General features: G+C 39.8%; 1 protein-coding gene across 10 annotated transcripts in view; it reads left to right on the top strand.

The window, feature by feature from the left end:
• The window catches only part of LOC146866846 (scavenger receptor cysteine-rich domain-containing protein DMBT1-like), a 1,139,300-nt gene that overhangs the window by 463,745 nt on the left and 660,742 nt on the right, over positions 1-14,813 (top strand). For all 10 annotated transcript variants that reach the window (XM_085602006.1, XM_085601995.1, XM_085601984.1 and 7 more), the window contains 2 exons: positions 6,560-6,583; positions 6,670-6,705. In XM_085602006.1, the coding sequence (XP_085458132.1) occupies positions 6,560-6,583; positions 6,670-6,705 (60 nt within the window). The remainder of the gene's footprint in view (positions 1-6,559; positions 6,584-6,669; positions 6,706-14,813) is intronic.

Below are 14,813 nucleotides of genomic sequence, written 5' to 3'. Positions count from 1 at the left end.
TCCTCTCTCAATAACAGACACAGTATTGAAGGTGCCATGCCCCAGCGAGTACAGTAAACCTCTCAGATGATTGAGTCATCGATATGAAGGTATCTGCGTATTTCCAGACCTAATGCTGGTGGCAATTAAAGTGATGAGAAGTGAAATTGTGAAAATGGGTGGGGTGGTCCTTATGTTTCCATTGATCCTGTGGGAGACCCAAGGGCTGTTGCAGTCAAAGAACCTAAGGACATCTGCATATGCATCCTAATCTGGAAAATTCCATGTGTTCTTTAATGTTGAGCAAGTTTTGTGAAAGAGTTAGGGGTGTTTTGTAGAGAAGATATAAAGTGTTATGAACCCCAATAAAGGCCAAGGTAGTTGCACTACCCTTTTCCTACATCTGTCCTACCATTGTTCTACATAACGGGTCTGGCGCTGACCTTTTACCTAGTTAGGTGCTACATAAATGTTGTGTGGTTTTCACTGAAGACTAGCCTCATTTATTATGCATGAGGATTCTCAGTATCACAGCAGGATTACCACTTTGTGCATAATAACTCTGAATAAAGGTCACCACTATCGTCATCCTTGCCGGACATGCCCATAGTACACTTCTAGGTAGAACCCCTGAGGGTACCTTTTCGGGTATATAAGCACTACAACTTCACTGGGCAAAACTGGGGGAGAAAAAGACTTCCATGCTGACACACTGGCGCAAGACAATGAGGTTCCTGCATGCAGACACTCCAGCACGCAGTGGTCTGACATCCCTCCTGGGGTGTCCACATCGAGACCAAGATAGGCTCCTTCTCTCTCCCACATAAGGTAATAGGTTTGGCTCTATCCTAAGGGGATTCTTGGCTATACACCTACATACATGCTAGGTACATTTTGTTAGGGTTTTCATCGTAGGAGTACACATTATGACTGTCATGTATTCATATGCCTGCATATATTCATTGTGTTAGCACTATGGTAGAAGTCTACCTTTTCTTTACTCTGCTGGTGCTTATAATCGTATATATCTGTTTCTGTCTCATGGTCGTTGCAGCACACGTAGTTTATACTAGAATGACGCTGGTTCAATAAATGCTTATTGAAAATGTCCCCATCGTTTATTCTGTATATATCTCTGAGACAAAGTGAGCACGAGTGACTGAGTGAAAGGTACTGTGCTGTTTCCACAATCCCTGAAGAATCAAGTGTTGTCATGTTCGATAGTTACCAGAAAGTATTCACTCCTTGGTAAGGTTGGGGCCTTGTAGTGGCCCTGTGAGCTAGCTGGTCTACAGTCTGACATATCCTTTGGGGGTATTTGGGATCAGACTGGACACCAATCCCTTAGTTTATGTTGTCTAAAACACACAGATCCTATATAGATTTGTAGGAACTACACAACAAGAGTGGGCATCACTCTATGACCACCCTCTCAACACCATATATAGATGAAAGTGTATGTTCCACATTTGCCATGCCTTCTTCCTTTCAAAGACCAAAGAATGGAAAAAGAAGTGAAAAATGAGAGAGTGGTAAATGACCCATCAGCCCCATTATACACCTGCTATTACAGCTTTCCTTTACGGCACAGGCCAACAATTGTTTTCTATTGTGGTGATGCAGTGACAAGAATTCTGGGATGTGTAGTTTAGTAGTACCTAACAATGCACAGCACATGCACTAGAAGCACTGTGGCAGCTTGTAATTATAAACAATAGCAGGGAGAAAACAGGCGGACACATATGCACACACCCATACTATCACAGGTACACACACATATACTTATACCCAGCCTTTATAAGCACATGCATGCACACACCCATACACACACACAAATACACATCCATCCATAAATAAATGCATGCACCCAAATATTAAATAAAGGAAGTACTTTCCGGGCCACAGCAGTGATGGCCCGTCAAGAGGGTGAAGAGAGAGGATGAAGAAGGCGCTAAAGGAGATAGACTGTTCGAGAAGGGAAGGGAACACTGGAAGACTTTGCCGCCTTCTCTCATCGGCTGACTTTGTTAGAGAAACAAGAGGTCCAAAATGAGTTATCAATTCCCACAATAACAATTTGACTACAGTGAGGCTATCACACCTCCCGTATGAAGATTGCAATGGAAATTCCTGGCCACTGAGCATAGAATAGCATCAGAAAAAATGGGTCTTCCATCCCTCAACGCCCCAAATCTCACTTCGGTTGTTTATACATTCAGACCTTGAGCACTTTTCCTTCTCTGTCCCTGGCACTTCGTACTGTAATTCTCTTAACTCATCCCAAGTGTTTGTTGTTTATACTCAATAGCATATTTTAAACAGGGGCATTGTCAAATTCACATTGTTCCTATTGAATAATATACCTGAGTCACAATCACAATTTCTAACTATTTCAACTGCGTGGTGGTATCCTAAGTAACCACATCGCATCCACTCTTTTGTACTGCACATTTCACAACTGATACCTCTCTAGGCAGTTGCAATGCTTCTAGAAAGTCCATGACATATTTTCCATTCCTGATTGAAGAAAATCCTCTGTGACCACAATTGTGCAAGCCATGGACCACGCAAAACGAGATTGACTTTCAATGTAAATGGTGACTCTTAGACTAATGGAAACGCAGTAAGCTCTAGTAAGGGCAATCAGTCCAGCTATCTGCATTGCACAAACAAGAAGCTTCTACATCATCTATGGTGTACACAACATATGCTCCTCTCAGAATTCCTCATCCATCTCTTAAACAACAGCCATCCACAAACTAGTAATATCAAGCTCTTCCAAGGATACATCTGGAATATCAGGTCTTGGTTTAATGCACAACTCTGAAAGATCAATACAGTAAGGCTCCACATCATTATCTGAGTCACTCTTGGGAAGTCGCAAAGTAGTAGCTGGGCTTAGAACATTACACCTCCTAAGAAATACACTTTCTGTGCCTAAAATCACGTTTATATTTAGCGAGCCTGCTGTTTGTCGTGTTGAGTTCAAGTGCAGGGCAGTAAGATTTTGACTAAATGTGGAACAATCACAAAAAGCCAGTAGCTCATAACTAGCCCTTATACTATTGGATACTATCGCTCACCAGAGGTACTTCTTTAAGACATCCAGGAAGCACTACATTGACTGGATCAAGCGTGGCACAGAAGTAAGTCACTGACAAATTTGCTACCCTGTGGGTCTATGCCAACACTGTCAGTGTGCACAATTATCTCATGACAATAAAGGGTAAACTCCTTGTCATAATTAATCATTCATAGTGCAGGTGTGCAGCAGAGTTTCTTTATGAGCTCTAGGAAGGCACTTGTGCATCCATTGTCCCAGGGTAGTGGATCAGACACATGATTTTAAGTCATGTAGAGGGTTAAACGCCAGAAAGAAGTTGGGAATCCACTGACAAAAATAACCCACCATTCCCAGGAATATCCTGACTTCTCTCTATGATGTGGGGGGATTAAGTCTTACTCAATGTGGTGGCCCAATTACAGAACCTTTTTCTGGTAGAACTATAATTTAGTAGGAGACACCTTGTATCTATCCTCTGCGAGGTGATTCAGCAAGGAAAAATGTGCATTGTTTACAAACGTCTTGTGATATTGATGTTACCAGCAGGTTGTCAATGTACTGAAACAGAACAGATTTTAATTCAGTATCTGATTAAAAATCGATGGGCTGTCTGTATACCACTGTCAGACTCGACACTATGCTAGAGTTTTCCTTAGAAAGTGAAACCTGAAAAGAAATGGACTATCCTCAAACAAGAGAATTGAAATAAATGCTTGATATAGATCAATGACTGAGAAACACTCACCATCTCATGGAATCTGGAAAAATACCACGGCAGGATTTGGTACCACGGGACAACATGGGATTGCAATTTGTTCACCTTTCTCACATCTTGCTCTATTCTTCCATTCTTATTTGGTTTCTATAAACCCATTTATTTAATTTTATTTAATGTATTTGTAGAGCGCAAAATTCATCCTCCCAGGGATACCATGGTGCTAGAACGTCTACTGCCTTGCAACCTGCCTCACACTCATCTATAGTGGAAATAGCCTGGTCTACAATCTCTTCTGGTCCGAGGTCTGTTGAAGATCAACAGACAACAAATCCAGTGCATGGCACCCAAATGGGTGGAAGAGCAGCCGCCCATTCTGGTTTTTCTGATGCGTTTAGAATTGAACTGTGCTAAATTAGCCAAGCGAAGAGCTCATAAAGGCTTATAGAAAACCACTTAACCACACAGAATAGCCGGTCGGGTGTCCTATATAAACCCATCACTAGCGAGCTGCAAAGACTTTCTAACACTTTCTACAAGATGTGCTGTTCTAACATGGATCCACTGACCATCATGATCCCTGCCACCGCCTCAGCTTTGAGGTTGCATGGAGGCATTTAGGGATACTCTGCATTAGGTTTCACTGTGATACTCACTGGTTCAACATTCTAATCAATCCGATGTTTTCCCAAAAAGTCCCAATCCTCCTCTTTCATTGTACATCTTCAGTCAGGATGTAAGTCTTTCTTGGTTAGGACTTGGAACAGTCCAACTATTGTCTCTTTTAACTTAAAGTCTACATTCTCATTGGATGTCTGAGTTTCTACAACATCCAGTGTGTAATAGATCACAGAGTTAAATTTGCACAGTAATTCCTGTCCAACAGATTGACTGGACTTGAGTCACATATTACAAAATGTTTATCATCTTGGAGGGAGCTTATCTTTGCAGGAACATTAGCTGAAACTGTGTTAGTACTCTGTTTATTTGAGATACCTACAACTTGGACTTGTTTTCCCAAGAATATCAATTAGACACAATACCAGTTGGCCATTCATCTCTGCATCCACATCTGACCCACTATGGTCTACATCCAGAACAGCACCAAGCACACACTCCTCCTCCCCTCTCCGGCATCATCACTGTGATTGATCTGGATCCAGTCCAATGGGCCTGTCAACAACTGGGAACTATTGGAGATTTTCAGCAACTATGAACGTTTTCTGCTGTATCTTAGAGTTTGGATTCAAACTGTACCTTTTGTTACCATGTTTTGTTGTATCATAGGAGCTTGAGGCATATTTGCATTATTTGACCTTTGAACTTGCATATTCTGTATTGGCATCATTGTCATATTTGGCATTTGAACACCATTTTGCACTAGATTTGGGTTCAATCCATAACCTTGCTTCCAGTGGCCCACCTTGTTACACATATGGCAAAGAGTAGTCTTCTTCAACATGTTAATGTCCATCCCTGCGTTCAAATGTGTAGTCATACCTCAGCCTTGTAGACTAAAATTTCCTGTTTGTATCATCTGACCACAACCTTGAAAACCAACTCCCTGCATTCTTTCCCCAGCACCAGGAACTTCTAAGATAGTGCAACCACTTTCAGGAACACTGGAAGACCATCAATACTTGTGTGTGACTTTTCGGGGTGGATTTTAAATGCTCCAAGCTTCAGCTGAAAGCCATCCTTTGGAACTTACTGCTTTTACGTTGGGAACATTTGACACCCATAAAGTGCTGTTTGATGAGTCAAAGCTCAGGACTGAGGCTGGTCAACAATTCATTATGTTCAATAAATGTAAAGCAAATTAGGCAGAGAATGTTTACATTTCAAACCATGAAGGTTTATAAAAGGGTAATGGATTACAGAAGGCAAACATCATCATGTTAGTATCAATCAATAATCAAACTATGAATTCATCTACTGTATGAAGTTAAAATCAAAGTCATATAAGTAAGAGGACCAACCAGCATGGCGTCACCTCAAAAGGAGGGGTAAAGAATAGTCAGTTCTCTCATAAAGAGAGAGCTCGAAATCTCCTACTTTGGTCTGCGCTGCATCAGAAATCAGTCTAACTCACACACTCCCTCTAATCTACATAAAATACACAACTCTAACATTTGATACACCTACACACAGTTCTCATGAGATGTTGAAGCACGATGATACAAGTATTGCTTATAAGGTTTCCAGGACCTTACACAATACAAGCTTCTCTCTGCCTTCTGCAAACTAAAATGATGTGTACTTAGATGAGATGGGGTAGAATGTAATTAAACATATTTTCTCTGCTACAAATAAAATTGTGTGTTGATGCGTTAAAGTAATTTCAATGAAAACATTCCACAACAAACAAATGTGAACAGCACTCACAAGACTTTGCCAGGCTGCTAAGATCCCCCCCTCAGGTCGGTGAAATCTTTAGTCTGGCAAAGCATGGCTGAGCTTGCCAAGCACCAGCTCATTTAGCACATGAAAAGTGCCTGGCTGCCTGAACCTGATATGGATATGGTAACTGTCTGTCAGAATGACTTTGCTCAGCCTTACAGACACTCACTATGTTTTGCAAAAATGGGTGCTTGAGGCTCCTCTTTCCATAATGATGGGCCACTCATGCAGGCTGACATCACTAACCACACTAATTTACACATGACGTTCACTGACAGAGGCTAGGATACAACTGCACACATTGAGGTGAAAGGCTCAAAACATATGACCCAATTTATCTTGAGCCACTACAGTTCAGTTACCCTGTGTTCTAATCCTCCTTTCTCATTTTCTCCTTCTAGCTGCCATCTCCGCATCAACAACAGGTAAGAATTACAGATTATTCACTGCTATGTGGGATGCCTGATCCACCTTGAGCACTTACAGCTTGCTTTTTTTTCTTCTTTCCCAGCTCAAATTCACATTCCCGGAAGTACGTATGCCCCAGGTAAGACATTTGATGTTAAGATTAGTATGGCAAACACAGAAATGTGCTTTAGAGATGCTGGTCTTCAAATGTGGGACAGCGTTTTGGTTTGTCACAACATGGTGAAACCATGCGATCCAAGTGTGAAGTTAGAGCTGAAAAACTTCTATTCAAATGTCTTCTGGAACGATAAAGAATTATTACAGTTTTTACTTTCTACGATTTCAATAGCCAGACAACATGAAGCAAGTGAGGCATTGCTGCCTTTAGGGGTCAGTATGATCTGTGACTTCCTATTCAGATATGTTACTAGTCTCATGGTGAGTGGCGACCTGTTTATCCTTGAATATAATACCCCACAGCTGGCCAAAAGCAAGTGCATTTTAGTGCATGCCTAAGTGCCAGTGGCTTCATCTAAGTTGAGCAGAGCACTTAATTGTTTGTCTTTGATAAAAATAAAAGCTAGACCATGTCCCTAATCACCACATCACTGGAAGTTCATCAAATGTGGGAGGAGACCCAAGGCAAGCCCCTGGTCTTACCCCTCGCATCAGTTGTCCATTATTGGTACCTTCATCAGGTCCAAAACCTTTTTCCTCTGCCTGTGTGATTCCACAAAATTCTTTTGATATGAGCTTTAACGTTCGGTATACTTTTCAAATTAAAAGCATTTAATTATCTAAATGCAGGATCCTGCTGAAGGCTCCGTAGGCAGTCTTGTAATAACTTCTACGTCAGCCCATGAGTGTGATTCCAAAAGATAAGGATTACAATGCATGAAAAAGTTGATTATTTACATCCTGACAGAATTTGCCCACATATCAGTCTAGCGGTACAAAAGGGGGTGGTGATGGACAGAGCATCAGAACCAATCAAACACTCACACCCAGTCAACAGATCTGGGTTTGATCCATCACCGTTCTTTAGCCCACTCTACCACCCCAGTTCACACATGGCCATATGCAAATCAGTCTGACCCTGTGCCTCATGGGAACAGTCCAGCCCGAACTGCCAAGCCATGCCTTCCCTGGACCGGAAACAAGCTTCCTAGACTGTTCCTGGACTGTTCCCATGAGGCACAGGGTCAGACTGATTTGCATATGGCCATGTCTGAACTGGGGTGGCAGAGTGGGCTAAAGAACGGTGATGGATCAAACCCAGATCTGTTGACTGGGTGTGAGTGTTTGATTGGTTCTGATGCTCCGTCCATCACCACCCCCTTTTGTACCGCTTTGTTCGCCATAAGTTGGCAGGGTATGCTCAGACGTGAGTCCCTTGCTCACTTTGCCACTGGATTCAAACAAGCCTGGCTAAAGACGGCTGAAATGCCAGAAACCAGTCCTAGGAAGCTTGTTTCCGGTCCAGGGAAGGCATGGCTTGGCAGTTCGGGCTGGACTGTTCCCATGAGGCACAGGGTCAGACTGATTTGCATATGGCCATGTCTGAACTGGGGTGGCAGAGTGGGCTAAAGAACGGTGATGGATCAAACACAGATCTGTTGACTGGGTGTGAGTGTTTGATTGGTTCTGATGCTCCGTCCATCACCACCCCCTTTTGTACCGCTTTGTTCGCCATAAGTTGGCAGGGTATGCTCAGACGTGAGTCCCTTGCTCACTTTGCCACTGGATTCAAGCAAGCCTGGCTGAAGACGGCTGAAATGCCAGAAACCGGTCGTAGGAAGCTTGTTTCCGGTCCAGGGAAGGCATGGCTTGGCAGTTCGGGCTGGACTGTTCCCATGAGGCACAGGGTCAGACTGATTTGCATATGGCCATGTCTGAACTGGGGTGGCAGAGTGGGCTAAAGAACGGTGATGGATCAAACCCAGATCTGTTGACTGGGTGTGAGTGTTTGATTGGTTCTGATGCTCCGTCCATCACCACCCCCTTTTGTACCGCTTTGTTCGCCATAAGTTGGCAGGGTATGCTCAGACGTGAGTCCCTTGCTCACTTTGCCACTGGATTCAAGCAAGCCTGGCTGAAGACGGCTGAAATGCCAGAAACCGGTCCTAGGAAGCTTGTTTCCGGTCCAGGGAAGGCATGGCTTGGCAGTTCGGGCTGGACTGTTCCCATGAGGCACAGGGTCAGACTGATTTGCATATGGCCATGTCTGAACTGGGTTGGCAGAGTGGGCTAAAGAACGGTGATGGATCAAACCCAGATCTGTTGACTGGGTGTGAGTGTTTGATTGGTTCTGATGCTCCGTCCATCACCACCCCCTTTTGTACCACATATCAGTCTAGAGCATTTCATTAAATTGACTGCTAGTCACACTGCACTAGATACATAATCCGGTAAATAGTCTAAATATCGAATTCTAAATATCGAGTGGACAAAATATCAAGTTTTTAATATCGAGAGGACAGAATGTCGACTGTCAAAAATATAGTGGTACAGAATATCGATATGCAGTTAAGAAATATCTTTTGTCATAATATCGAAGTCAGTAATATTGTCAGTCATAATATCGTTGTTAAAAATATTGATTTTGTTTTTAGTGTTTTAAATGTTAGTATATGTGTTAAAGGTATATATTATTTTTGCAATGTATGTTTCAATTTTTTGAAAGTAATGAATTTTATGTTAAATTATTTTTGCGTATTTTAGTCCTGTAGCGGGTTGTGGGTTTATAAGGGAATAGGGTGGTAAGTAATTTAATTATAATCTATTAATTAGTAAATTTTTCGAATTAATTAATTATATGTTAATTAATTTTTGCGTAATTTCATTCCGTAGCTGGTTGTGGGTTTATAGAGGAATAGGGTGGAAAGTAATTTAATTTTAATTAATTAATTAATTAATTAATTAATTAATGTTTGTATTTAATAATTTATAGTGTAAATGTATTGGTAAATATGTTAATTGTGTTAAAACAGTTATTAATTAGTTATTAATTTGATATTAATTATCAATAATTAATATGTTAATTGTGTACTTTTTTTAGGAGTGGGTTGAGGGTTGATAAGGGAGTAGGCTGGAAGTAATTACATTTTTATTAAAAAATGTAATATTTTTTATATAATCATTTTTGTAAGTCTTTATAGTGGTAATTGTGTGAATTAATTTATATTTGATGGTTATTAATTTTATTGTTAATTGTTATTAGTTAAATAATTGATCATTAATCATGTTAATTGATTAATATTTTACAATATTGGTGGCGATGATTATAGGGGAATATGGTGGGAGGTAAATCATTTTTTATAAATTGTTAATGTTTAATTTATTGCAGGAGTCGGAATACTAAATTAATCCCCTATGCTATCCAACACTTTCCCTACTGTTATACTGGGTGGAGTGGGAATAGTAAATTATTCCCACCAGCTATCCAACACTTTCCCTACTGTTGTACTCGTAGGAGTGGGAATAGTAAATTTTACCCACCCGCTATCCAACACTTTCCCTACTGCTGCACTCTGTTGAGTGGGAATAGTAATTTTTACTTACCCGCTATCCAACAGTTTCCGTACTGTTACACTCGTTGGAGTGGGAGTAGTAATTTTTACCCTCCCACTATCCAACTCTTTCCCTACTGTTGCATTCACTAGAGTGGGAATAGTAATTTTTACCCTCCCGCTATCCAACACTTTTCCCACTGTTACACTTGGTGGAGTGTGAATAGTAAATTATTTCCACCCACTATCCAACACTTTCCCTACTATTGCACTCGCTGGAGTGGGAATAGTAATTTTTACCCACCTGCTATCCAACACTTTCCCTACTGTTGCACTCTGTGGAGTGGGAATAGTAATTTTTACACACCTGCTATCCAACAGTTTCCCTACTGTTACAATTGGTGGAGTGTGAATAGTAAATTATTCCCACCCGCTATCCAACACTTTCCCTACTGTTGCACTCGTTGGAGTGGTAATAGTAATTTTTACCCTCCCACTATCCAACACTTTCCCTACTGTTGCACTCTCTGAAGTGGGAATAGTAATTTTATCCTCCCACTATCCAACACTGTCCCTAATGTTACACTTGGTGGAGTGGAAATAGTAAAATATTCCCACACGCTATCCATCATTTTTGCTACTGTTGCACTCGCTGGAGTGGGAATAGTAATTTTTACCCACCCGCTATCCAACACTTTCCCTACAGTTGCACTCACTGGAGTGGGAATAGTGATTTTCTTCCTCCTGGTATGCAACACTTTCCCTACTGTTACACTTGTTGGAGTGGGAATAGTAATTGTATCCCCTACGCTATGCAATGATTTTCCTAGTGTTATAATTAATGCAGTGTGAATATTTTTTGTAAATTATAATTTAAATAATTTAATTTATTATATATAAAAATGAACCTTTATATTTATATTACAGGTTTATTTAGCTATATATGTAATTATAACTGAAATTATGTTTTAACATGTTATAATTAAATTTAATATTTATGTATTAATATTTTTAAGGTTATATATATATATATGTTTTAATTATGCATGTTTAATTTTTTTTACATTACATTTATTATGTATTAATTTTAACATTTTTAAAATAATTCTAACTATGTTTTATTTAATTATATTTATATTTGAATTGATTTTATATTATTTTTAAGCCATTTTAAAAATATCGATATTTTTTACAACTATATTTTTAACAACGATATTTTGGTATCGATATTTTGGTACTTACCTTTATGGAGATAGGAATTCGATATTTTGTCCATCGATATTTTGGACACGATATTCTGGTACCTCGATATTTTGACTGACGATATTGTGTCAGTGATCCATATAATTCACATAATTGTTGTACACAACAACTTTATAAATGTTAGCAACCGGGTAGCGGGAGTCCATACCTCTCCACCTATCCTAATAAGAATTTTGTTGTGAAATGCTCTGATTTTGCAATGTGTCCTCCCTCTTTCCTGACAGGCCTCATAATCTCATCAATGTCCACACTTAACTGCTTCAAACTCCAGTAGTTTTCTATTTGGGTAACCGAGAAGTAAGGCATTAGCATTCACTGGTTTCCTTATAACCTCTGGAGATCAAAAGGCAGGACTTGACCTGCCTACCATATCGAAAAAATAAGTAGCTACATAGCATACACTCTTTTGGTTCAAAGTATCTGTTGTGGTTTCTGAACAGATATGAAGCCTTACATTTGAAGCAGTTGAAGGCAGAAATATGTGATAAGTGGGTGGAATGAGGGCACCCCAATGGTGTAAAAAAGGCACCCAGAAGACAGATTTCTTTGCAATCCTAATGGAAAAGAGAGAAGGCTTCTAGGAGTAATGGTGATAGGGATGCTGTAGAGAATTAACTTAATTCCAGTGGCCAGAAAACTAACACCAGTGGTTAAAAGACCAAGAAGTCCTAGATCTTCCCTGGCTGGTCTATCCACTTCATCTCGCAACAAAAGAATCTTCTGAGAAGAAGAGGTTCCTGAGGATGGTTAACCTAAGGCCTTTATATGTATTATAACTAGGTTTTCATAACACCCCTAATGGGGGGAACTCTGAAAGGCAAACCAAAGACTCTTCAAAGTATGCTTCCCTTACCCTCTGGCAGAATGGGCCTAACTCAAGAGCTTCTATGATCTAAGCCCCATCGAGTACAAATCTCAGCAATCAAGCAAGCAACTCAGTGAAAAAAAGGAAGCACAGTCCAAACCAAACTCATGAAAGACTATTTTTACTGCCTTTCAGAAAATGTATGTAATACACAACATAGAATGAAGGTTGTAAAGTCAATAGCATATTTATCAACAAAAAACTGAAACACAATGGAAACAGATTATGGCTATTGTACATTTGAATCATTTATCTTAAATACAGACACTCCAAGAGTTAAATCCATAGTTTTATAAACCTTCTCTTCATCTAAATTTAAGCAATCTTTCTCTAATCATGCACCTGAATAAATGTACTTATTATTTGATAATTCACAGCACACTGAAGCAGTTAAACCCGAATGCTTCAAAGTGTGTTGGGAAACACTGGGGGGGGAGGGGTCACAGTGATTAGGAAAGAATAGTGAAGGAGAGTGTAGTGATAGAGTATGAGTTGAATTGGAAGCTAGAGAGTTCTTTTTTCTAAAGCTGACCTTTAGTGTATAACAGAGTATACGTTCGGAGCGCAAAACAGTAGGGGCAATATGTGACATAATTCAACTGCCCTTTGTTTTTTGATATGAAAAGAAGACTGGAGGGAAATGCCCCAGACAGGATCTGCACTACCATAATAACTCAAAATGAGTGTAAAACATTATATACATCACTATTAAAAGTTTAGGAAATCTATGCAAAATAGAAAACAATTTTGTTCAATTGCAACTGAAGTAAACAGGAAAATCCAAAGCGAAGACAGACTCCTTCTTGCTGAAGTAATGTTTTAAGCACAATACTTCTGGAGACTCAAAGTATTCAAGACAGTGCAAAATAATCCAAATCATAACATTGTGCTGAGGCTTGAGATGCGTTCCCAATGCATTTCGGGTGAATCTATCACCCTTCTTCAGGGGTTTCTATGAACAAAATGAAATGAATGTATTCACTTTACATGTCATTCTGGTATAGGCATAAAGACCAATTGAAGAATGGAGGGGCTTAGTGCCACAGAGGGATTAAAATACTACGACGTAAGGTGGATTAATAGAAAAATACAGACTAGTAACCAGTGGTTAAGAAAACAGATAATGGGAGAATAGCCACACAAGCTAATGCGTAGGAAGCTGGAAGACTTCAGATCACCATAGTGTGAGATTGCCCAAACACCGTGAGTGCTGTATTGACAAAACCTGCTCTACCTCAAAATAAACAAGGGGATGTCAATCTGAGGAGCCAGACGAGTAAAATATTCAAAACTGCCTGTAAAATAAACGGGAAGATAAGTCTCCAGTAACTAACAAAATTACACCTAACATACTGCCAGCTTAATCTAACAGAAAAGAAGCAACTCACCGTGCGTATTATAACGCTATGGTGCTCAACTGACGGTAAAGACACGTACACTGAAGACGCTGATCATGAATGCCGTGGTGTATGGCAAAAACAGGATGTTGTGTCGTTTCCTAAAAAACGGAAATAAACAAGGAACTATATCTATGAATCTCTAAAGTAACATGTAAATGTGTGAGTGAGAAAGCCTCAAGTAAAATTCTGACTATGAACTATACCAAATGATAAAGCAATTACCTGGGCTTACTTGCAATCAGTGGACGCGGTCATACCGGAAATGCTCATGCGAGCACTGAAAGCATGTCGCTGTTTAAGAAGTTTAACTGTCGGGACTGGCGAACCAGAGCCGGTACCATAAACAGAGTAGAGGGACTCGTGTAAAGGCTGAACATGAGGAGCAGCCATCTTGCAATGGTGAAATGTACTAGTGAATCTGATGGTGTCAGGGAATATTAGTATAGCGTGGAAGATAGTTAAAGAAGAGGAGAAATGTAAAAGCGCATAAAGAAAAGTAGCAACAATAAAATTGCGGGCTGGTTACTGAAAACAGTAAACAGTCTCGGCAAACACAGTATACAAACTCCATGAGTGAACGTCAAGAGTGATGCAAAAAATTGCGTCGCTAGTACATACTACAACAGGAATGGTCGTCCTGGTGTGATTCAATAAAGTTGCGAAAATACTATTCAAGTGCTCATCAAGAAAACACTGTTCAAAATGCAGTTTCTAGCAAAATCAATACAGGAATAGCAAAATAATGCCAAAATATAGAGCTCTACCACATGCGTCAGCAATTCCTTACAAGTGAACACGGTAAACAATGACATAACTGGAAGTTACACAAGCTCCATAAATTAACATAAAAAAAAGGTTAAAAAAAGTTGCGAAGATTACATTGCTTCTACATGCAAAATAGAAAATGGAAAACTCATCCACATACAATGATAGTTATAACCAAATTTAGTGAAGTTACAAAGGCTGTTTGATTGCGCGTAAAAATGAGGGATGGTAAAAAAATTATGCACAAATAATATTACATTCAAAATCAATATAGAGATAATGAACTGGCAAAATCAATACAAGAATAACGAGCTCAACCACGTACAATGCTGGATATAATCAATTTCGACACAGAGTTCTGAATATTGTGAAAGCGCTTGTTATAACTGAAAGCGTGACATAAAGTAACCTAGGAGTAAACACATACTAATACAATGGTGACTCA

This window comes from Triturus cristatus, chromosome 1_2 (genome assembly GCF_964204655.1).
Source record: "Triturus cristatus chromosome 1_2, aTriCri1.1, whole genome shotgun sequence".
Lineage (NCBI taxonomy): Eukaryota > Metazoa > Chordata > Amphibia > Caudata > Salamandridae > Triturus > Triturus cristatus.
The sequence above is the reverse complement of the archived record's forward strand: the minus strand, read 5'-3'. Positions and strand labels throughout refer to the sequence as shown.